The following is a 25,425-nucleotide window of genomic DNA, read 5'->3' as shown; positions in this document are numbered from 1 at the left end:
TTTTCATGTCAAGGACCCCCAAAATTATATGTATTTGGCCGCGGACCCCCATCAAAATATTTTGTTCCAGGGACCCCCAGAAGCAAAGATTTTAGTTAAAATTGTTTGCTTCAAGTATTCAAATTTTTGCACACATTTTCACGATTTTTCAAAAATAGCAGATCTACAAGCTCATAGGAGCTTGTATATCTGCTATTTTTGAATAGCCCAAAGTGTAAAATAAAGCTTTTTAGCTCAAATCAAAAAATGACACAGTTCCAGGTCTCAATGGGTTAATTCAAAGTATTGCTCCAGAAGCTTTGACGTCCAAAAAAAGAAAAAAAAAAACGTTGAAGGTCAGCCCTAAACATTTACATATACATTTACTAGGGGTGTGCCGATACACTAATTTCACGAAACGATACGATACGATACGATATTTGGCTCACAACTTCGATACGATACGATACGCACTTTTTTTATTATGAAAATATATGGAGGAGAAAAAAAGAAAATGCAAACAAATAATTCTGTTTTTGCATTATTCAGACATGCAAACTTGTAGCTTTTCAGCTACAATAGCCGTTTTGAATCCAAATAGTATGACACCTGACCCGAAAAAAAAACATGTTGTCACTCTTTTCACTTCGGGGCCGTTTGCATGCCTGATTATTATGATTGTAAAAAAAAAAAAAAAACGATATTTTTTTTCCCAAAACGATACATATCGTTGCGAAAACGTATCGCGATATATCGCGGGACGATATATCGGCACACCCCTAACATTTACATATACTGAGTTTACTAAATCAGATTTGTGCTTCTGAAGAACTACTGTACCAAGACATTCACACGCTGTGATCAGTAGGTGGCCTTGTTAGAAACCTCAGAGAGGATTCTTGAGCCTGACATTGGCCGCTTAACCCCTTAAGACCGGGAACGCAGCACGTGTGTCATTTTTTTGATTTCTATGGCTATTAAAAAATAGCAGATATACAAGTTCATAGCACGGCACAGAGTGCCGCGCTATGAGATTGTAGATCTAATATATTTTTTGAAAAATCATGAAAATGTGTGCAAATCTTATGAAAATATGTTTTTTTGAGCGAACATTTTTAACTCAAATCTTTCCATCTGGACCCTGGAACCAAATATTTTACAAATGTTTGCTTTAAAAATATATATTCAAAGATTTGCACAAATTCTCAAAACATTGTCAAAAATAGCAGATCTACAAGCTCATAGCGCGGCACTCGGTGCCGCGCTATGAGCTTGTAGATCTGCTATTTTTGAATAGCCAAAGAAATCTAAAGTGACAGAGATGCGTTCCCGGTCTTAAAGGCTTAAGAGTACATTTCAGTACTGTTTACTTTGTACAAGATAGGCTCCCTGGATTGAAAACCAGAATATACTCTATCAGAATTCTGCTCCTGTCCCTGTCAGTATATTCCATTCTTCACTCTATAAACACTTTTTCTGTGCATGAATTCATGATATCAGACAAACCCCTGCCACATCAATGAAGCTCATCTCAGCCTCTCTCTCTAAATAAACCAGAAGAATAAACACAGGCAGCTTAAAAAAAAAACATGAACTGGTAAAGCGTTACAAATCCTCCACCATTTTTTCCCCCAAAACTGCAACCCTCTTTGCCTGGGAATGAAAAATGACACCACGTCTAGTCTAGTCTGAAACTGTGTTTATGGCGTCAGGAATTGCTTGGAAATGAATTACTCCATCATTGGACTAGCCTTGTGCACAAACACCACTACTAGTGCAATACAGAAATCTTGTCGCAGTCGTTTTCACTTAACCCTTTAAGACCGGGAACGCATCTGTGTAACCACTCTAACCATTATTTTATACGTTGGCTATTCAAAAATATCAGATATACAAGATCTATGAGCTTGTAGATCTGCTATTTTTTTTAAATCATGAAAATTTGTGCAAATCTTTGAATATATATAGTTTTTTAAAGCGAATATCTTTTACTCAAATCTTCTTGGCTTCTGGGAGGTCCCTGGAACAACATTTTGGGTGGTCCTTGACATGAAACAAGTTTGAGAAACACTGATATTATAGCAACATTATGAAAAATTAAAAAAACTCAGGATTTAGAAGACATTTGTAGACTCCCCCAGAAGCAAAGATTTGAGTTCAAAACGTTCTTTAAAAAACATATATATTCAAAGATTTGCTCACATCTTCACGATTTTTCAAAAAATAGCAGATCTACAAGCTCATAGCGCGGCACTCGGTGCCGCGCTATGAGCTTGTATATCTGCTATTTTTTGAATAGCCCAAGAAATAAAAAAAAATGGCACAGACGCGTTCCCGGTCTTAATGGGTTAAGACATGCTTGTAGTGCTGAGAGATGCTGCAGGCAGACCTAAGAGCCAATGAATGGTGATGTTCCACACTACATTCCTTCAATTGGCAGAACAGAAAAATAGCCTCGAGCAGGAATTTAAAAACAACAAAGTTAATACTGGGTGAATTACGATCCCATCTTTAGCTGAAAATGAAGGAACAATCAATATTGGGGGGGTTTGGTATATCATGATTCAGGCCTCTTCATATGACCAGTTAGATGAATATTTTTTTTCCCTCAACCTTTACAAAACCACACCTTGTATACAATTGATAACGAAAACCTTTTTAAGACATTAAGACCTGAAGCCGGCGATTCAACAAATGTCTTCTAAATCCCAACAGTATTCCCGAAAAAACGTATGTTTCTATATCACTGGTGCTCAAACTTTTTCATGTCAAGGACCCCCAAAATGTTATGTATTTGACCGCCGACCCCCATTTCAAAATATGTTGTTCCAGGGACCCCCCAGAAGCAAAGATTTCAGTTACAAATGTTCGCTTGTTTGTAATTGTATGTTTTGTATGTTCGGTTTGTTTGTTGTTAATGTGTTAGTCTTTTCTTTTCTGTGAATTTTTGTTTTCATGTTCTGAAAAATCCAATAAAAAATAAATGGACAAAAAAAACAAAAACAATATACATTCAAAGATTTGCACAAATGTTCAGGATATTTCAAAAATGGCAGATATACAAGCTCATAGCGCGGCACTCTATGAGCTTGTATATCTGCTATTGTAAAATAACGCTTTTTTAGCTCAAATCTAAAAAGGACACAGAAATTTCCAAAGGCAGCTTGACTGTTGCTAGCATTTTGGTGACATTTTGAGAAGAAGAAGAGGGGAGCCAGCTGGGGTCTTCCTTATGCACAGGGCTTGTATCTGAGCCATCAACAATTAACTTACAAAACATTGGAGGTTGTTTGTACTACTTCCTGGCATGAGGAGAAGCGTTCTCCAGACCAGAGCAAACGAGCCCATGTGTTCGCCCGCTGATTAGACGGAAAAACCGAGTCCGACAGGCCCCCGAATGTCAGACAGGATTATCGCTCCCGTTTCATTTGCTCTGCATTTTCTCTGCACAAACCCTCCTGATATCACTATACCCCCACCTCCCCATAGCACGGTTCCACTGGCAAGCCACCCACCCACTAGACCACACTGTGATAAAGGCTCTGAAGGCTGTTGTCTGCAAATATTATGACTCTCGCGGATGGATGGACCACCTTCGAAGATAAACATGCAAATGAGGGACGGATGGAGGAGAAACAAGGGAAACTGTGTTGGCCGAGATGTACACTTGTGTATCTGTGGAGTTTGCTTAACCCATTCAGACCCGGGAACGCAACTGTGTCATTTTAAGATGTCTTTGGCTTCTCAAAAATAGCAGATCTACAAGCTCATAGCGCGGCACTCGGTGCCGCGCTATGATAGCGCGGCACCGATATGATTTTGTCCAATTTGGCTTTGGCTAAATCCTAACATTTTTTAAACGTTTTATTTTGCTATAATATCAGTGGTTCTTAAACTTTTTCATGTCAACAACAACCCCCAAAATGTATTTACCCACGGACCCCCATCTGAAAATGTTTTGTTCCAGGGACCCCCCCAGAAGCAAAGATTTGAGTTACAAATGTTCGCTTTAAAAACATATATATTCGAAAGATTTGCAAAGAAATACACTATTATTCAAAAATAGCAGATCTACAAGCTCATAATATCTGCTATTTTTGAATAGCCAAAAGTGTAAAATAATGCTTTTTTAGCTCAAATCAAAAAATGACACAGATGCGTTCCCGGTCTCAGTGGGTTAAGCGTTAAGACCTGAAAGAAAGTGTAAAGTGGATTACTCTGGCCTTGGACTGAGAGAGATTCACAAAAATAAAATGTATGCCTCTTTAGTATGTGTCTGGCACCTCTCTATGCTGAGAACGCTCCCCCTCGGGGGGTCAAGCTAATATAACACCTCCCCAATTCGCATGACATGGTATGGGCAAAAACGAACAAAGTTAAACTGACAACGGATGCCTTAGGGAGAGAGCCCGAGAGAGGAAACTATGGCCATAAAACAACGCGAGAATAATAAAGACTAATCTCTTATGGATACAAATGGCTCATAAATAGCATAAATCAAAACGAATAGTGTTGCCAACAGTCCCTAGACGACATAAATTTATCTCCATATACTCTTCTTTCAGACTTAAAAAGGAAGGAGAGAGGAGGAGGAGGGGGAAAAAACGGCTATGAGGGAGAAAAAAAACTAGAGAGGCCATTTAGTGATTTGGGCAGTGAAGCTTCTCCGGTTGCCAAGGACATGTAAGAGAGACGGAGAGACTGGGAGTGCCTCTCAATACATCAGACGTCAGGAGAGCTCTCTCCCGCCCACTCAGACCCATGGATCTTCTTTTGGAGAGCTCGTCTTTAGCCCGTTGAGACCGGGAACGCATCTGTGTGTAATTTTTTGAGTGGTGCCAACCACTCCTATATCTGACTTTGTCTGTGTGTCCGTGTGTATGTCTGCATGTCCAATAAACAAACATTGATGACAACATCAATTCGGGGCTCATCAAAGGCACCACTCTCTTCACACAGGGTGTGATTTTTTTGGATTTATTTGGGCTATTCAAAAATAGCAGATCTACAAGCTCGTAGCGCGGCACCGAGTGCCGTGCTACGAGCTTGTAGATCTGCTATTTTTTGAAAAATTGTGAAAATGTGTGGAAATATTTGAATATATGTTTTTTTTTTGCGAACATTTTTAACTCAAATCTTTGCTTCTAAGGGGGGGTCCCTGGAACAACATATTTTGAGATGAGGGTCCGCGGCCAAATAGATATAATTTTGGGGGCCCTTGACATGAAAAAGTTTGAGAACCACTGATTATAGCAATGTACGTTTTTTTCAAAAAACAAAAGACAAAAGACATTTGTAGAATTCCCCAGAAGCAAAGATTTGAGTTACAAATGTTCGCTTTAAGAATATATATATTCAAAGATTCGCACAAACTTTCACGTTTTTTAAATGAAAACATTTTTTTTTTTTTTTTTTGGGGGGATTTTTTTTTTTGTTAGAACTGAAAAACGGGAGGAATTGTTCCCAGACGTGACGTAGGGTGGGGGAACAAATCTGACGGACTGTTTTCAGACCAATTTACATGAAAACCACAGATAGCCTATGAAAGCCTGCATGCTCGAAGTCGGGTATTTGTTGGAACATTAGAGAGGTGGGGGAGACCAAAAACACACAAAAATGAAGAAAAAGTTAAAATTCATGGTGTAGACCCTTTAAAAAATAATAATTGCACACACGCTACTGACACACCACTTAATGTGTAACGCACGTTAACAGGAAACTGTGATACAGAAGGCAGCCTACGATACCACAAAACTGGTTTTGTACCATAATACTCACAGTCATAATTCACAGCCATATATATGTATATTCACAACCATATATATTCAGGTGAAAACCTGAATGAAAACAGTGAAACTGGAGGCGGACAAAGGCAGCACCAAAGCACACGTGAAGGAAGTTAAGACAGTTGGTGAAGTGTGAAGGGAGATGGCCTGGTTCATTCAGCAGTTAGCTGTGAGGTGGTGATGAGCACAGTATCTGCACGGAGGAGGCATATCTACAAAAAAAATAGAATTTTAACTTTGCCAGCACACTGTGAATGAAGAAAAAAAACACCAACTGTTCAGGTAAGATAAATGGCCACATTCCTGAGCTGTGAAGTGTTGAGGACGTGTTCTCTACTGTCACACCGTACCATCAGGACCTGTGTTGTTCCACCGCATGCTGTTTTATCATTAATTCTCTCGGTTGACCAAGCTGTGTCGAGATACACGAGTCAAGTTGACAAGTCAAGAAAAGAGAGGGAAAAGTAGGCCACACAAACATAGTGGTTGGCCTGGCCAATCAGGCCAGGTATTGTGGTTAGCTTGTAGACAAAGTATAATAAAGCAATAAGTCACAATAAGACCGTGGTTTACCGTGGATTCTAAAACGGCTAGTCCCATTCCTCGATTCCGATTGGCTGGTTTCAGCTTAGTAGACGTGATAAAATAGACTATAATCTCTACTCCTAAAATCAGCTTATATCAATCACAGGTGTGTTCAAATGTATTTATTAGGATAGAACCCTTGAGATGTAGCATCTCGTTTTCGAGGGGGTCCCAACATAAATACACAATCGTTACATGTATACAGACTACAGAGTAGACGAAACAAATCATACAGTATATACGGTACATAACTACATACATGGACAAAACAAAACACATACAATAACCATTGCGAACCTTGAAAAACATCACAGCCTTAGGATTTTTTAAATGTGTTCCATTATTGGATTTTAAGCCATTCTATGTTCAATACGGTGAGTGCAAAAATAATAATAATGAAATAATATAGTATGATGACATGATGGTATGATGGCAGGTTTACCGATAACAAGAACATAAAACTTCAAAGTAAGAAGATGAAAGTGCACGTTTAAAAACTGGGAATGTTCTGAGCACTGATATGAGGGGCTTCGCGCGGGGGGCTTGTAAGGGAAAACAAGCGTTCCCCATCCCTCGCATCCCTCGCATCCCTCGCAAACCATCTGTGCTGGATTCTTGGCTGCAAGGCTAAGTAGCTAGGCTAGCAGTTTACACGGGAGGTTCATAGACGCAGTAGCTAAATCTGAATCTTCAATATTGAATATTTCTATCACAATGTCTTAGTTACGATGAGATTGAGCAGTTTCTGTCTCTCTACAGTTCTGTCTCTCTATGTGTTTGTTAGGAAAAAGTTGACGTCTCTAGCACACAGCCATCTGGACTTGCTGAGTAAACAGGCACTAGTCTCTGTCAGGATAAGTTGCTCTTCCTGGTAGACAGGAGACTAATTTCTTGAAGAAGTTGTTCTTGTAGTGAATTATTTAAGTGATACTGATACATGTGGTCCAGCTGTGTGCAGAGTACAAGACTCAGCCAATCATAATCAGGGACTGTAAGTATCCATTTTAGAAACCAGGCTTTAGGACTACAGTATCTACAACAGGCCTTGATGAGATATGTATATTCCATCTGGAGTAGTGTTCTCCATTCTGCCATTGGGGTTAAATTGAATTGATTTGAATTGACTGTGGAGCAGGATGAGTATGAGTTGTGCTGTAGGGTAAGCTTATCATCAGACCCCATTAACCCATTGAGACCGGGAATGCATATGTGTCATCTTTGGGCTATTCAAAAATAGCAGATATACAAGTTCATAGTGCGGCACCGAGTGCCGTGCTATGAACTTGTAGATCTGCTATTTTTTGATTTTTGCTAATCCTTGAATATATAAAAAATGTTAAAGCCAACATTTTTAACTCAAATCTATTCTTCTGGGGGGTCCCTGGAACAACTATTTTGAGATGGGGGTCCGCGGCCAAATACATATCATTTTGGGGGTCTTTGACATGAAAAGGTTTGAGAACCACTGAAAACAAACTGATTTAGAAGAATTCTAGAAGAATTTGTAGAATCCCCAGAAGCAAAGATTTGGTTCAAAAATGTTCGCTTTAAAAATATATATATTCAAAGATTTGCACACATTTTCACGTTTTTTCAAAAATAGCAGATCTACAGCCCAAAGAAATCTTAAAAATGACACCCAGAGATGCGTAGTATCCCCGGTCTTAACGAGTTAAACACCTGCCACCCCAGGGGGCCTTCTTTTGACCATGCGAGCCATTGTCAGCAGACAGCAGTCAGACTAATCAATGGCCGCTTAATTACTTGTGCTGTACGGTCCACGGATTCGGTAAAACAATATGTCCACCACACACACACGACGGCGTCAGTGTCATCCACTGCTGCAGATAAAGACAGCGCTGTAGTCAGCAATCCCACACACTGTACATTGTGGTCGAAGACACACACTCACAAAAGAATTTGGAATTCAGCTGAAAATGTCAATAATCTGACAGACAGTGACAACGCCAGTGTGACAAAACAAGATAAGGGGGTGTTATTTGCATTGCACTGCAAATAACAATTAACCCTTTAAGACCGGGAACGCATTATCTGTGTCATTTTATAGATTTCTTTGGGCTATTAAAAATAGCAGATCTACAAGCTTGTACTGTAGATCTGCTTTTTTTTTTTTTTTTTTTTTTTTATCTTGAAAATGTGTGCAAATCGTTGAATACATTTTTGACTCAAATCTTTGCTTCTGGGGGGGTCCATGGAACAAAAATATTTTCAGATGGAGGTCCGCGGCCAAATACATATCATTTTGGGAGGTCCTTGACATGAAAAAGTTTAAGAACCACTAATATTATAGCAACATAAGTAAAGAAAGAAATAAATAAAAGAAAACTGATAGGATTTAGAAGACATTTGTAGAATCCCCAAAAGCAATAAGATTTGAGTTACAAATGTTCGCTTTAAAAAAATATATACATTGAAAGATTTTCACGATTTTTCAAAAATAGCAGATCTACAAGCTCATAGCGCGGCACCGAGTGCCGCGCTATGAGCTTGTATATCTGCTATTTTTGAAAAGCTAAAAGGAATCTACACAGAGTCGTTCCCGGTCTTAATGGGTTAAGCAACTCTTATCGTTGTTGTGAATCTCTGGCCGCTTGATACAATACAAAAAACAACAGGCTTTGGCTAACTGTTGACGGACGGACAAAAATCCTTTGTTTCTCCACCATCATTTTTTCCCATAACTATAACTGAACAAAGTAGCATACGAGAGGATAATCAGAAGTGGGTAAAAACTCCATTTAGCACATTTGCATATTATTCCTCATGCCACACACTGTCCGCAGGGCCATCAATAAGACCTTTAATGGCGTTTTTTGAAGAAATAGTCATTATGTCTCCGGCTCTACCAAAGACTGCATAATGGAGGTCATTTTCTTATGTTATCTTTAACCCGTTAAAACCGGGGGACGCTTCTGTGTTGTAACCTTGTTATGTAAACCGTTATTTTATACTTTGGGCTATTCAAAAATAGCAGATATACAAGCTCATAGCGTGGCATCGAGTGCCGCGCTATGAGCTTGTAGATCTGCTATTTTTTTTTTTTTAATCTTGAAAATGTGTGCAAATCTTTGAATATGTGTTTTTTTTAAAGGTAGGGTAAGTGATATTTTCTGGTATCATTTTTAAACAATGAAAGTACTATTTTCTGATAGTAATCATTGCTACAGAGCGTTTGTTCGGTCACAGGGGTCTCTCTCTCCAGCTCTTTAGTAAACAGAATATAGTACATTTTCAGGTAGGTGACAAAGTTTAAGCCAATCAGGAGAGAGAACTGAAAATGCATTTTCTGTTTAATAAAGAGCTGGAGAGACATGGGAGACTTCTTTAACTGAACTAACACTCTATAGCAATGAGTACTATCAGAATATAGAGCTATTTGACACTTATTTTAACCAAAGTAAATCACTTACCCTACCTTTAAAGCAAACATTTTCCGCGGGCAAATACATATCATTTTGGGTGTCATTGACATGAAAAAGCCACTGATATAGAAACATAGTTTTTTTTTTTGTTTTTTTTTTAACTGTTAGGATTTATCAGCCATTTGTAGAATCTGCCTCAGGTTTTAATGGGTTAAAGCACAAAGGGGAATAGGGCTGTTGCTGGTGCAGAATGACTCCCTATAAGACGGAGGGACCAGTACCCTAGTCACCTATGCAAAGATATAGGCTACCAGTGACTTAACCCATTAAGACCTGGATCTGTGTCATTTTTAGATTTGAGCTAAAAAGCATTATTTTACACTTTGGCTATTCAAAAATAGCAGATATACAAGCTACGAGCTTGTAGATCTGCTATTTTTGAAAAATCGTGAAAATGTGTGCAAATCTTTGAATATATATGTTTTTAAAGCGAACATTTTTAACTCAAATCTTTGCTTCTGGGAGGTCCCTGGAACAAAATATTCTGATGGGGGTCCGCAGCCAAATACATATAATTTTGGGGGTCCTTGACATGAAAAAGATTGAGAACCACTGATATAGAAACAAACGTTTTTCAGAATACTGTTGAGATTTAGGAGACATGTAGAATCGGCTTCAGGTCTCAATGGGTTAATCTGCATAGGGCTGACAAGAAAGTGAATTACACCTCATCTAAATGTAAATGAGGGGTTTTTATACCTTTTGGTAAACAGCTTACATAACCAATGTCTATCTTAATAAACCAATTAGATTTTACTACATGGGATACTATAGGCAACAAAATAAGATCTCCGCTCTCAGAGAATGTTACATGGACCATTGACAGCTGTCAAACCAACGTGAGGTGGAGGAAAAAAAGGCGCTGGCCCCAACAGAAACGCTCATTGAGTTATTACCTCTGCATGAATTTCAAATTAACTTGCCATTCTGTGTTTTCAGCTATTAAGCCATTCAGACCGGGAACGCAGCTGTGTGTCGTTTTTAGATTTCTTTTGGCTATTCAAAAATAGCAGATATACAAGCTCGTAGCGCGGCACCGAGTGCCGCGCTATGAGCTTGTAGATCTGCTGTTTTTTGAAAATCGTGAAACTTTGTGCAAATCTTTGAATATATATATATTTTTAAAGCCAACATTTTTAACTCAAATCTTTACTTCTGGGGGATTCTACAAATGTCTTTTTTCTACAAAACAGTTTTTTGAAAAAACTTATGTTGCTATAATATCAGTGGTTCTCAAACTTTTTTTCATGTCAAGGACCCCCGAAATTATATGTATTTGGCCGCGGACCCCCATCTCAAAATATGTTGTTCCAGGGACCCCCCAGAAGCAAAGATTTGAGTTTAAAAATGTACAGTATATATATTCAAAGATTTGCACACATTTTCAATTTTTTTCTCTAAAAATAGCAGATCTACAAGCTAATAGCGCGGCACTCTGTGCCGCGCTATGAGCTTGTATATCTGCTATTTTTGAATAGCCAAAGATGTCTAAAAAAGACACAGATTCTTCCCCGGTCTTAATGGATTAAATTGGGGTTGAAGAGAGTAAAATGGACGTATACTGTCACGAAAGACCCATTTCCACATCTGGGAGGAGGAGTAGGCACACGTGTACTGCATGTAACACACACACATGCAGCACAAGTCAATAATACCGGAGTCTTCTCCAATTGCCTTTCTGTCATCAGTAATATGCATTGGAAACTTGAGATATCACAGATATCAGATTGACCGTATGGGAAATACCAATAGGATTTATGATCCTATGCATATCAATGTTGTCCTATATGGTATATAATTTCAACACTATTCCTACAGTAAGGACTGGCCTTGCTTATAATAGGGACCAGAAAGTCGTGCTGTTTTAAAAAACACTTCACATCAGTGAGGTCTGGCATGATCAACTAGGAAAAACTATATCACAACTGACCAACTGACAGCAGTCACTCCTTCAGAATAGCTACAGTACTGTACATAGCTAGCTGGTTTTACAAGAAGTGGCGCACACGCCATAGACTGTAAAAAAGAATGGACGAAGGGAGCTGTGACGTCGCCTATTGGTTTCTACTTTCTACAGAATGCGTATTGAAGCCACTAGTTCAGTGCATTCAAATCCACCATCTTGGAATTTCCGGTCCCGAGTGTAACCGGAAAACAAATGCTAATGGGTGGAAGGTTAGGGGAGCGAGAGAGTGGGTCTTCACTCAGTAGAACCCAATCACAAGCCCCGAAAACATAGCCTGCTTTATCACCAATTAAAAAATTAATGAGACCATAATTTAAAAATACGCATATCATCCTGTGGGAAGAAGATAATAAAACCAAGTGTAAAGTTGCGTCAAGTCACCATTGACTCCCATGGAATAACAATTATTTTCAGGCACGGGGCGGGAGGGGGGCGGGACAATCCCCGGTGGCTTGCAGTTTGATTGGCCTGCCTGGCCTGTCTGTCAAAATTATGTGGCATGCAGCGCTGTCAGACATAGGATAAGCGCCTGTTAGTTGGATTGGTCAAAATGTCAGTAATCAAAGTGTTTTTTTTGGAAGGATCAAGAGTCAGACGTGAATGATTTGTTTTTACGCTTTCCACCCCGCCTCCATCACCAGCAGGGTTGCCAGATCTGCTTATTATAATTTCCCCCGCAAGATTTTATTTGAAAATAGCCGATCTACAAGCTCACAACGCGTCGCATCGCGACGCGTTGTGAGCTTGTAGATCTGCTATTTTCAAATGGCCGATGTATATGTTAAAGTGCTCATGTGGCCCATAGTTGCTTCTTTTGGGCTGGTTTTCCTAGACATGGTTGCTTGTTTCTCTCACAGAATCTGGCAGTTGTAAAACAGAACAGCAACGTGAGAGAGAAGGAATAGTTGCGAGTGACTGTTGCGGAGACTGCTGAGAAGGAGAGATTAACTGACGTTTGCGTCACGTTATCTTTATCAAATATGGAGCTCAAGCCCATTCCCAGTCCAATCCAATCCACTTTATTTATTTAAAATATACAAGAGCAAAATAATACACAATAAACAAACAGCACAACATATAGACACAATGCCTAGTGGAAACCACAACTCTCAGTCTGAATTTTCGAACGCCAAAGGAGTACAAGTGAGTTTTCAAACGTGGTTTAAACACAGGCAGGGTTTGAGACGCTCTAACATGGGGTGGAAGCTCGTTCCACAGTTTGGGAGCTACGGCGCCCAGTAAGAAAAAGAGTGGTGGAGCTGAAAGGACAAGAAAAAAAAAGAGACCTGTGTGTGTCTGTCCAGGGGAGGAGGCTGTTTCAAAATGACAATGATATTATATTCAAAGCTCCCAGTCAGTAAAATATCATGCTTCTGCTGTCGCAAGTAAGTTCTTCTTAACACATGGGGTTCCCAGGAATGCTTTAGACCAGCTATGATTAACAGGTAATCATTTAGCAGCTCTCAGGTTCGTGGTCTAATCAATAGCCTACATTATGCACTGCAGCTGTGGGTGCTTCAAATTAAAGTTGATAATCACAGACTGAGATGCCACAACAAACAAACAAAATCCACGGTTGGACATAACTGGTATAATGTTGAGTTATTTGTATATTCCTAGGGATTATGTTACTAAGCATTGTATTCTCTCCAGCCTGTAACAAGCTGTAAACATTTAGCTCATAACATGACACAAGTTGGTAGGCTATTCTATGGCTGAATGTTTAGCTGTGATAGTAGTGCCAAGTAGCCTTGGCATTAGGCTACTTGTTACTGTCAAAGCTTATTCCATTTAGTGTTAGTAGATGTGGTTTGTTGTGGTATAATGTCTCTCATCACAAGTATAAAACCTACTAGACTCTTATAGTTGAATGAACTGAAATAACATCACACAAGTTGAAAGTTTCTTTTGACATACTACTGTATGTTTACTATTCTTATTGTTATTCTACTCGTGTTGAATATTGGTATTGGCATATTATTTTGACTATTGGTAAACTAATTTGATGACAAAATAAGACAAACACGTTTTCATAACACCATAGTATAGCATTATTTTAGGAGTCAGGGTGTATGACTCCCGGCTTGAATTTTTTGACCCAGTCCGGTCCTGATTCTTTTGCAGCCAAAGTTGGGGAATCAGTAATAGTAATAGTAATCTTTGTAACTTTAAGCAGCAGTTATTTCACTGCACACTAAGACACAAGGACAATAGTGACATTGTATAGCCCTCTCCACTTCAATTATTTGATGTTCAGCACTATATACTATTCTAATATCTTCCATAACTCAATCTAAAAAGTATATAAAATGTACCACACTCAGTTCTGTAAAAACAGCCAGAAGTGTGACAAAGCCACAGAAGAAGACAGCAGAGCTGAAACGTTTGGCTGGGTTTGTTTGTTTTTTGCACATCATCTTGAAAATATAAAATAAATACTGAAAGAACCGAGTTGTCATGAGAGAGCACTCTGTTTTATAGAGATGTGTGGATTTCCTTGGGACCCAGCACAAAGAAACAAGATTACTACAGAAGCTAAGTTATTATCTACGAAACATACTGTACCTGGGATAAACCTGCAGTGAGGCTACACTACTTCAAACTTTATACAATATTTTTAGATCGTGTGAAAATGGATAGTAAATATTCAGAGACCGACAATCATCTTTTCAAGAGCCATGCTGTTGCTATTTCTGCACGGTTCTAATAACCCTTAAGTGGACTACTTAGTAACGACGCTGAAAACAGCAGCATTGTTTTCTTGTTCAGAGTGGGTAGGGTTTAATGGCACAATCTGTTATTGTGCTAATGCACCGCTATTGAAACACTGCCACCGACCACACTGCTGTTTTTGTTCACATAGTGAGCTATTACTTTCAAGTCCTTATTTTTACTCTCATACTCAAAGTCTGGGAATTAGATCATGTTCAGAAAACACATTATGCTTGATTGTTAAAGGAGAATTTTTATATATTTGATATGATATCTTAGGATGAATGGTACAGTAGAAAAATGTCATAACTCCATCCCGGGTCCACCACAGCTTAAATTTAGCTTAAAAAGCTATTTTAATTGCTTTTTTTTTTTTTTTTTTGAGATCTGACGTTCATAGTGACAGAACACTATGCAACCAAAAAAAAAAAAAAAAAAAACCTAAGTCTCGCTAGACTAGATTGAAATCTCGAGATTTCAATCTCGTCTAGCGAGACTTAGGTTTTTGTTTTTTTTTGGACAGTCAATATGAACGTCAGATCTCACCAAAAAAAAAAAAAGCTATTAAAATTCGCGATCTAACGCAAGGCCTATCCGCGCGCACGTTTTAAGCTGTGGTGGACCCGGGATGGAGTTATGACATTTTTCTACTGTACCATTCATCCTAAGATATCATAACATCCTAGAAAAGGTAAGAAAACCTTAGTCCAAAAATGTCCTTTAAGTCTGGAGTGAAACATTGTTCATGTATTAGCCCTGAAACATGACTGTCATTCCATGACAGTCATGGTGCCAGTTGCCCCTGGGTTTTCGCGGATTTCATTTTGTTTAGATTGCCAACTCTCACATGTACATAAACGTTCAGATTTCAAATATAAAGTGCTTACCACAGAGCCACGGATGTTACCTCGCGATGCGGACCACATTAAGTACCCGTATCTCCCGTATTGTTCAATAAAAAGCATTTTAATCCGATCGCCGGCCATTTTGTCCAAATTTTCTCCGATACTTTCAACCATGCGACACCTAATGGTTGGGAGGTGTATTGCACTCTGATACATTAAAAAAAAAAAAAACCTGAAAAAAGAAAATGGCCGGCGATGGGCTTAAAATGCTTTTTATTGAACAATACGGGAGATACGGGTACTTAATGTGGTCCGCATCGCGAGGTAACATCCGTGGCTCTGTGGTAAGCACTTTATATTTGAAATCTGAACGTTTATGTACATGTGAGAGTTGGCAATCTAAACAAAAAGAAATCCGCGAAAACCCAGGGGCAACTGGCACCATGACGCTTGTATACAAGCGTCATGTGAACCATGGCTATTCATGTATGTGAATATGGGCAAAGTGTGGTATTTGTGGAGTAGCAAGATGGTTGGTATACTGTTGATGTGCATTGATGTTCAATTTAAATTGGACAAATTATAAAGGAGCAGTTCCTGAATAATTTGTAAAATATTACAGAAGGTGACGATAATCCCTATTTAATACTATTACTAAGTTACGGTATGCCATGCACAGCAAACTTCTGTTGTGCAAAAGGTCTCAATAGCTGTACTTTTTGCAAAACACCAATTATCAATATCATAACAAAAAATGCAACCGATAGTTGTTCCCACCTCTGCAGTAAGTAAGACCAACGTGTTGCATTTTGTTGAGACGGCAACAGGACATTAATTTGACATTAGCGTGCAAACATCAATTCAGCTCCCATTCCAACTTTAGTAATGCATTTACTGGAAAGAGATTAATATCAATTCCATAAATCATTCAGGAGATGCATCCGGGGGCCAGAGACGCTGGTATGTTAGCCGATCTGAGTGTGGGAGCTCAATACCCATTAACCCATTGAGACCTGAAGCCGATTCTACATGTCTCCTAAATCTCAACTGTTTTCTGAAAAACGTATGTTTCTATATCAGTGGTGCTCAATCTTTTTCATGTCAAGGACCCCCGAAATGATATGTATTTGGCCGCGGACCCCCATCAAAATATTTTGTTCCAGGGACCCCCCAGAAGCAAAGATTTGAGTTAAAAATGTTCGCTTTAAAAAAAATATATATTGAAATATTTGCACACATTTTCACGATTTTTCAAAAATAGCAGATCTACAAGCTCGTAGCGCGGCACTCGGTGCCGCGCTACGAGCTTGTATATCTGCTATTTTTGAATAGCCCAAAGTGTAAAATAATGCTTTTTAGCTCAAATCTAAAAATGACACAGTTCCAGGTCTTAATGGGTTAATCAATGTCTGAGCTCCTCTGGCCATGTCATCTGGGAGAATACACCAATTTATAACAAGGCCAATCACCATTTTGATATCATGATATCTGTAGCATAACCCTCTTTATTTAACATGTTTTTATTTTTACCTACTGTATATTAGGCTATCTTTATGCTTTCACCTTCAGGAGTTGTATAGTTTGCACACAACTATGGAGGAAAATAGACAGGCTCTTTGATCTCTTATTTTCTTTACTTGTGGCTCTGAATATACTTCTCATTTAAATACTGGCGATAGGCACATTTAATGCTGCATTTAAAGCTCCAATCTGGGCTTTCTGCATGTTTGTCTCCCTCTTCGGCAGTGAGAGGTAATTGAAATGCTGTTCTGACTACAGCAAAAATGGCAGAGAATGTAGAGTTGTGCTTCCGTAGTTGGGAGGACCAGGCAACATGATTGAAAATATTGACTTGCTATATCAGAGTTTTTCATTTAAATACTAATGAATGAGTATAATGCTAACCCGGATTTCGGGTGAGCACTATGCTTAACACATTGCGTGCCAATCGCGTAGTTCTACGCAAACCTAAATAATTGCGCAGTCGCGTAGTTCTACGCGAAGTGGTCTTTTTTTTTTTTTTTTCTCGCAGTGACACATTTCATTGTAGCACACCCGGATATGGAAATATCCGTATCCGGATATTTTCGTTCCCATCCGCCGCCGCTCTAAATCTTCCCCTAATCCACCATTATCTCTGATTTTTTTTTCTCCTCGCTGAAGGCTGTTTAACAGAAACCGCGACTACTGCAAAATGGAGTGTCGCCGATTAAAACGGTCTTCTCTGGGCCACTCACACAGCTACCCTGTGTGTCTACAAACAGTTTAACGCGCGATCTTAAGGTATTTAGCGAGGTCTGTGGGGGCGTGAAAAAAACAAAAAAACAACAATAAATCGCTGGCACTGGTGAGTACATTATGATATTAAACTCTGGCGTGGAATGTGTTAATATATACTCTGTTTTATGGTGGTGTCGCTCACCGAACATACCAAATCTACAAGCTATATCTGCTATTTTCGGCAAGCAACACAGTCATGCGTGAAAATATAAATCAAACATTAATTAATAGCAGAGTATGGAGAGTGTCTCCAATGATGGCCGTTTTATTGTGTTACCATCTTCCTTCCACCACACAATTGGATTTTTTTCAAAAAACTATACGAATTGAAATGAATGATGAACTGCGGATTGGAGCTTTAAACTAAAGTCAGGCTAAATCTGGCTTTCAGGCACAATGTATCTTCCTTTTCGAGGTCTAGGTCGTTGGAAAACAAGTTTATAATTTAAAAAGAACCAGACAGGCTTAGTGATATTTGGACCAAGGTGAAATCCATATTATTTGGAACGGGGTAAAAATAAAAATCCACTTCAGGAGAATAACAGTTGGTGACAGCTGGGCCAGAAAGGAACAGGGTGAAGTTCAAGATCATCTCAATCTACAGAAGCTAAAATGATCTCGTCTGGTGAGAAAATATGAAATCTGAGCCCCATCTGAACCTAATCTCCACACATTGATGCAGTCCCCAACGAGACCTGCTGATTCCTTGATTCACTGTGTGCGTGCGCACGCCACGCGCACGGTCGTGCACACGTGTGTGCGTGCGTGTCCATTCAGGGCATTAACCTATTGAGGCCTGAGGTTCCGGTTCTGCAAAATGTCTTATAAATCTTAACGGTTTTCTGAAAGACATATGTTTCTATATCAGTGGTTTTCAAACTTTTGCATGTCAAGGACCCCAAAAATGATATGAATTTGGCCGCGGACCCCCATCTCAAAATATTTTGTTCCAGGGACCCCCAGAAGCAAGGATTTGAGTTAATGTTTGCTTTAAAGGAATATGTATATTCAAAGATTTGCACACATGTTCAAGATTTTTCAAAAATAGCAGATCTACAAGCTCGTAGCGCGGCACTCGGTGCCGCGCTATGAGCTTGTAGATCTGCTATTTTTGAATAGCTAAAGTGTAAAATGATGCTTTTTTAGCTCAAATGAAAAAGTGACACAGATGCATTCCAGGGCTTAATGGGTTAAAAAGGCCTCTTGAACACATTGGCTGCGTTTTATGCATATCGTCAACAAAAGAGATGCACAAGGTAACTGCGTAACAGGGCAATTACTCCCATAAAGTAAAGCTATTAGATTTATTTCACCCTTTTCTGGAGTGGCCCTGTATTATCTGGCATAAAAGCCAGCTGGTTCAACAAGACTCTATTTTGACTTGTTGTGGAATATCCAGCTCTGCTCTGATCATTCAGGGGAATGGAATATCAAGGGCATATTTCATTCATTCAACCGTATTGATTTCATTCTGTGCTGTTTGACTGCTGTCTACTATTTAGAGAGGAAGGCCGATGGCACCTCAGAAGGTTGGTGACAGGTGCATAGGGAAAAAAGTGCAAAATGTTCAGAAGGGGATCTCTGATAAGGACATTAAAGAAAAGGACCCGCACACTGTCTGGAACTTACAAAAGTGTGTTTTTGCTCTTTATTCGTTAAGACCTTCATCATTGTCTGTCCTGATGAAGGTCTAGCGACCGAAACGTCGAATAAAGAGCAACATTTTTTGTTGTTGTTCCAGACAATGTGCGGGTCCCTTTCTTTGATGTCACTGCTGTCTACTATAAAAGCATATCTTATAAGGAATAACTCAGAATATATTGAACAGAATATCTACAGCAGATAACACCTACATTACGATACTGTACAGTAGGTGCAAGGCCTATGTTTTTAAATCACACACACACATCATCAAACCGATGGACGATAACGCTCTGTAAACATGTTGACCATGAGTGATGTGTTGGGATGAATTGGATGGATTTGATGGATTTTGATTGGCTTTCAGCGTTTCTATCATTCATCAAATGCTTCTGAAAGTAATCTCTAATGATATTGCTCACCACTGTCGTCGTTATAGTTGTGGTGGACTCCGCCATCTATTTGACTTAGGACAATTTATTGTCTCCGCCAGGCCTAAGGCATGGCGAGAGAGTATGTTTTACCCCCCCCCGTCCGTCCGTCCGTCCGTCCGTCCGTGTGTGTGTCCGTCCGTCCGTCTGTGAACAGCTAATCTCCTGTTATAGCGCCACCAGCAGGTCTAATCTTAGCAAAACATGTTTTTGGAACAAAATGCCTCAAATCATGAATGCAGTGTCTGATTGCCGTGAAAAGCCTATGAAGAAATGACACCCCTTTCACTTTGGCCTATTATAGCGCCACCAGGAGGCCACAATAACGTACCTGACCTGGCGGAGACCTGTGCTCCGAGGAGCACTTTTTCTAGTGTGTATAGTTATTGTCTCCGCCAGGCCGAAAGGCATGGCGAGAGAGTATGTTTTGCCCCCGGTCCGTTCGTCCGTGTGTCTGTCCAGTCTGTGACCAGCTAATCTCCACCACTGTTGGCCCGGTCGCTGTGACACACACTCCCTGGATTTTGTCCAAAAAACACGCGAATCGGTACATAGTATCTCTGCAGTCATGTGATCAATGCGGATCTGTCCGATTTTCCATATTCCATCCTGATTGGCTAAGATTGGCTTCCAAAGTTTGCAGGATTGGTTTGTTTTGAACAAAATGCCTGAGAACGCAGCATGCGATTTCCGTGAAATTTTCTTGAAAAACTTCAAAACTTTCAAGCCTCATGGTGGCGCTATAACAGGCCAATTCGCGCTTTTACCTATAACTGCACCGATCTGCGTGAAACTTTGCACGCACACTCCCTAGAGGCCAAGGAAAAACCTTTGCCCTGCATTTTTCACATATGCCTTTTAGAGCACCACCAGGAGGCTGACTTTTGTAAAACATTTTTTTTTGCTCTTACTCCTTCAGATTCTGTCCAAAAATCATGCAAATCGGTACACACTACACAGTATCTCTATAGTCATGTGATCAAGATGGTTGTGTCAAATATTTCATATTCCATCCTACTTGGCTAACATTGGACGCAGTGTGCGATTTCCGTGAAATTTTGCACGCATATTCCCACTAGGCCGAGGAGGAAATGCCACCCTTTTCACATTGGCCTGTTATAGCGCCACCAGCAGGTCTAATTTAGCAAACCACATTTTTTGAACAATAAGTTCAGTACTCACCGCTCTCAAAACAAGCATCAAAGAGCAGGTGTCCTTTCCGCTGAGGTCCTTGGTAACCTGGTGGGGTCATCAGTAGTTTGTTCACATTGCCCACCAAGACATCCTCTCCCCCAGCCTCACTGCCTGGAACACAAATACACAGTGTAAAAGTAAATACAGTAGTGTTCATGTTCCTTTGGTAGACTCTCATAGTTACAAATGGACAAATTAACACTATTAACATACTTAACACAACGTATTTGTTTCATATCAATACACACCACAGTACAGTATATCAGAATACATTCTCCATTAATTGTCACCTTTGTCTACTGATTGTACTGAACTTGCTGAACAAAAAGGGTGGGTTTTGTCTTTCTTTCTTTCTTTCTTTTTCTTTTTCTTTCTTTGAGCATGAACTGGCAAAATAAAATAAAATGAATAAAACATATCCTCAATTAGCCTAGGCTAATATAGGCCCATACGTGGGTGGTTCATGACATGGACCCCAAATTGATATGTATTTGGCCGTGGTGGTGGACCCCCATCTGAAAGATTTTTGTGCCACGGACACCCAGAAGAGAAAACGTATGTGAAAAAAAAAAAAAACATTATCCAACATTTTCCAATATGTTCCAAGATTTTTCACCAAAAAAAATCTAAAATAGCAGCTGTACAAGCTCCCTTGTAGATCTGCTATTTTTAAGTAGATCCATTCTCAGCCCTGCACCAATCAAAGTTGCTGGATTGGTTTAAAGATGGGGACACTGGAAAGAAAGAGAAAGAGACCCTGGTGTCGACATATTGACAAGAAAGAGACCCTGGTGTCTACATATTGACAAGAAAGAGACACTGGTGTCTACATATTGACAAGAAAGAGACACTGGTGTCTACATATTGACAAGAAAGAGACACTGGTGTCTAAATATTGACAAGAAAGAGACACTGGTGTCTAAATATTGACAAGAAAGAGACACTGGTGTCTACATATTGACAAGAAAGAGACACTGATGTCTACATCTTGACAAGAAAGAGACACTGGTGTCTACATATTGACAACAAAGAGACAGAGGAGAAAGTGGTACAGTCAGCTGGGGCATTAAGGCCACTGTGGCCTCATGGCATGACATTTTTTTTGAGGGGCACAGGGCCAAACTGACGGGCAACGACGGCCATGGCCTTCGTGGCCTCCCTGAAATTCCTGCCCTGCACCACACTGAGGATTGTTTTCATTGTATGAACATCATTTTTACAAATGAGGAAGCCCTTGCTTCACCACCTTCAACCCAGCAAATATGTTTTCTATCGCAATAATTAGCTATAGATGCTTTGGTTCTTTCACACTTTGAACGAAGGAAGCAGGATAAGGCGTTCAGACCATAGACATATAAAGGTAGACGCCTCCTTCGGCTCTGAAGCGTTCGTATCACGGGCGCGCACCAGCTTCCGCCCTCAGTCACGTGCGTCACAGAAGGGGACGTTCGCAATCAGAGGCCTACTGAACGTCACAGAAGGGGGCGTTCGGTTAGGCCTACTGGAGGCCCCCTTCTGTGACGCACGCGACTGAGGGCGGAAGCACAAAGGTTTTGCGATACCAGTCGCTCCAATTAACTGCAGAGGCCAATGAGGTATCTAGGTTTCTATATCTATGGTTCAGACAGCCAACATGCATTAACGTGTCATTCAAAAAGTACGACGCTGCAGCTGCACGCAACCCGTCACTTCAAATGAAATTAAACCGTCAAATCCTGAGAGTTTCTCATATGAGAGAGCAAATGGATCCAAGAGACCCTGGAACACTCAGGATTTTACAATGTAGCTGTGTATGAAGGGACACAGGATAGGTGGGCACTAGGGACATCTGGGCACCTCGATGTAAAATTGGCTATTTTGTCCAAAATGTAAAAAGGAATTGTAATATTTGAAAGATGGTCTTAAGTAATGTAAAGTATGTATGATGTGAACATGCACATTACATCATTATCAGACTTAATTTTATCCTTCAACTTCTTGTTTATGCCCCAAAATGACTGGATATATATAGGTTTTGTAGCAATTTGTAGTAATTGTAGAAATATTAGACCTTAATTGTCGAATGTTTAAGCATGTTCTAATCATGCATACATACTTTATTAAAAACATTTTCCAAATATTACATTTTGCCCACCTATCCTGTATCCAACAGGATAGGTGGGCACCTCGGTGTTAAACTGGCTATTTGATAATAGCAGATCTACAAGCTCACAACGTGTCACATCGCGTTGTGAGCTTGTAGATCTGCTATTTTCAAATAGCCAATGCATATAGGGTTAGAGTGCTCATGGGTTTGGGCTTGTTTTCATGGATACAGAATAGGTGGGCACCAAGGAAGAGTGGGCACCTCGGTGTTAAATTGGCAATTTTTGGCAATAACATTTTTTCAATTAAGGTCTAATATTTCTACAATAGGCTCTATGCACAGCATCCATATTATCACTTCCTTCACAGGTGTTACCAATGATACTAATGAAGGCTCTGTTCCATTTAGTCTAGCACAGTGGTTTCCACGAGCCCCATAACTCGGGTCCATTTGGTTCTATTTGTACACTCTCAGAGTTACACACCTGTAAGGGGCCATTTGGAAGCCCATGAGGGTCCCTGGACCCCAACTGTAGACCCACTGGTGTAGCAGAGTGTTTCCAGTGAGCCAACATGCACAATAGCAGCACCCTGACTGATGTCTGACCTGAACCTGATGTTTGACCAGAATGGAACAGAGCCTTCATTAGTATCATTGGCAACACCTGTGAATGTCTTCACAATATGGCTGCTGTGAATAGAGCCTATTGCTACAAAACCTGTATATCCAGACATTTTGGGGCATAAACAAGAAGTTGAAGGATGAAAATAAGTCTGATAATGATGTACTGTGCATGTTCACATCATGTATACTTTACATTACTTAAGACCATTTTTCAAATATTTTATTTTTTAATATTTTGGACAAAATAGCCAATAGCCAAGAGATGTCCCTATAGTTCCCACCCATCCTGTTACCGTATGAAGAGCAAGTCAGCAGCAGTAGGCATGAGGTATTGAGAAACTTCTTTTCAGTTACAGTTTAGCTACCTATCCATAGAGAGAGGCATGGTCAGGTAACGTTAACTTTGCTGTTAACAGAATGGAGATGAGATATGACACACGGGTATATACAGCTGTCATGTCCAGTATCGTTGCACTGACTCTACCAACGCTAGCACACATCATGCTAAGAGCGTCCCCTCATAATAACAAAACAGTGACTGTGTTTACATGATGCACCTGCTCGCTAGCATGCTAGGTATGCAGCTGGTCGTGTTTGTCAACAACAGAGAAACGCCGCGTTGAAGAGACGTGTCGTGCACCCGCTATGTGTTGTGAAACACCCCATTCATCACCATGCATTCTCTCTCTCCTGTGCAAAGCAGTCATTATGTTATATATGTACACACCAGTGTCGCCGTCCCTGGTATTCTCCTCCATCTTCCTCTGCGTTTGTGTTCATTCACTCGACGCGGGGTGAGTGTTGCCACGGCAACGCACACGAGGAAAGAAAGCCAACGTGTGCTCGTGACGTAGTGGCGTGGCGTGGCGTGCGTGCGTGGTGCGTGCTGGAGATACATACAACTGCACGCACATCAACTAACTACTACTGCTATCACCTCCTCCAGGCTCTATTGAGAATGACCCGGCTGACAACTAGACCTTCTACTTCCATCACAAGTGTGTTAACAATGATACTAATTAATTAAGCCAGATATATGTACTCGGAGCCTGTATTTACTTTGTCATACTCCAGTCCAAATAGTGAAAATATATTGCACATCTACAAGCCCTCAAGGCTGTGTGTGTGTGTGTGTGTGTGTGTGTGTGTGTGTGTGTGTGTGTGTGCGTGCGTGCGTGCGTGCGTGCGTGCGTGCGTGCGTGCGTGTGTGTGTGCGTGCGTGCGTGTGTGTGTGTAACTTTTGCACATGAAGGTCCAAGTTCAACAAAAACGTATTTCAAGTTCATTTAAAATATGAAGATCAGATGTTTTCGCTGTGATAAAAGACATATCCGGAATACTTGTGAATTAGAATTATGAAAATGCTGCATATATATCACCAGTCAAGTTTTTGAGTTTCATAAAGCGTTATACGTTGTTTTTCATTATTCCATGTCCAGGCTGGAGTTATCAATTTGAGACTCAAAACAAATCAAGACATATAATGTGGCACTTTTGATGTGGAATCATTGTACCTTCTTCAAAACCTGGCTGACAGGTTTCCAGCCATATATACAGAAATAATATTATTTACAACACAAGTTGCTGACGTGAGCTCATGGTGTACTGTGAGAATGACTTGTAAATGTCACAGTAGCATACACTTGATCGCATTCCTTTGTCTGAAACCAATATAGTGATGCCTCAGTTTCATTGCAGCCATACATACCTATATCTTTATTTATTGTTTTAGATTAATTTCTTGGCTCTTATGCCTTTATTGATAGGATAGTCTATGAATTGAATACCAAGGCCCTCATTGGAAACAAGTCCGCAAGGACTTTTATGAACGGACCTGTTAGACAAAGTATTTT

General features: G+C 40.0%; 1 protein-coding gene across 1 annotated transcript in view; it reads right to left on the bottom strand.

Moving 5' to 3' along the window:
- Nucleotides 1-24,330, bottom strand: part of agbl4 (AGBL carboxypeptidase 4) — a gene marked incomplete at both ends in the record, with an annotated part of 599,805 nt that extends 575,475 nt beyond the window's left edge. The window contains 2 exons of the mRNA XM_084066101.1: nt 20,851-20,969; nt 24,296-24,330. Coding sequence (XP_083922227.1) covers nt 20,851-20,969; nt 24,296-24,330 — 154 coding nt within the window. The remainder of the gene's footprint in view (nt 1-20,850; nt 20,970-24,295) is intronic.
- Nucleotides 24,331-25,425: the final 1,095 nt, after the last annotated feature.

This window comes from Gymnoscopelus microlampas, assembly GCF_963454915.1.
Source record: "Gymnoscopelus microlampas genome assembly, chromosome: 9".
Taxonomy (NCBI): domain Eukaryota; kingdom Metazoa; phylum Chordata; class Actinopteri; order Myctophiformes; family Myctophidae; genus Gymnoscopelus; species Gymnoscopelus microlampas.
The sequence above is the reverse complement of the archived record's forward strand: the minus strand, read 5'-3'. Positions and strand labels throughout refer to the sequence as shown.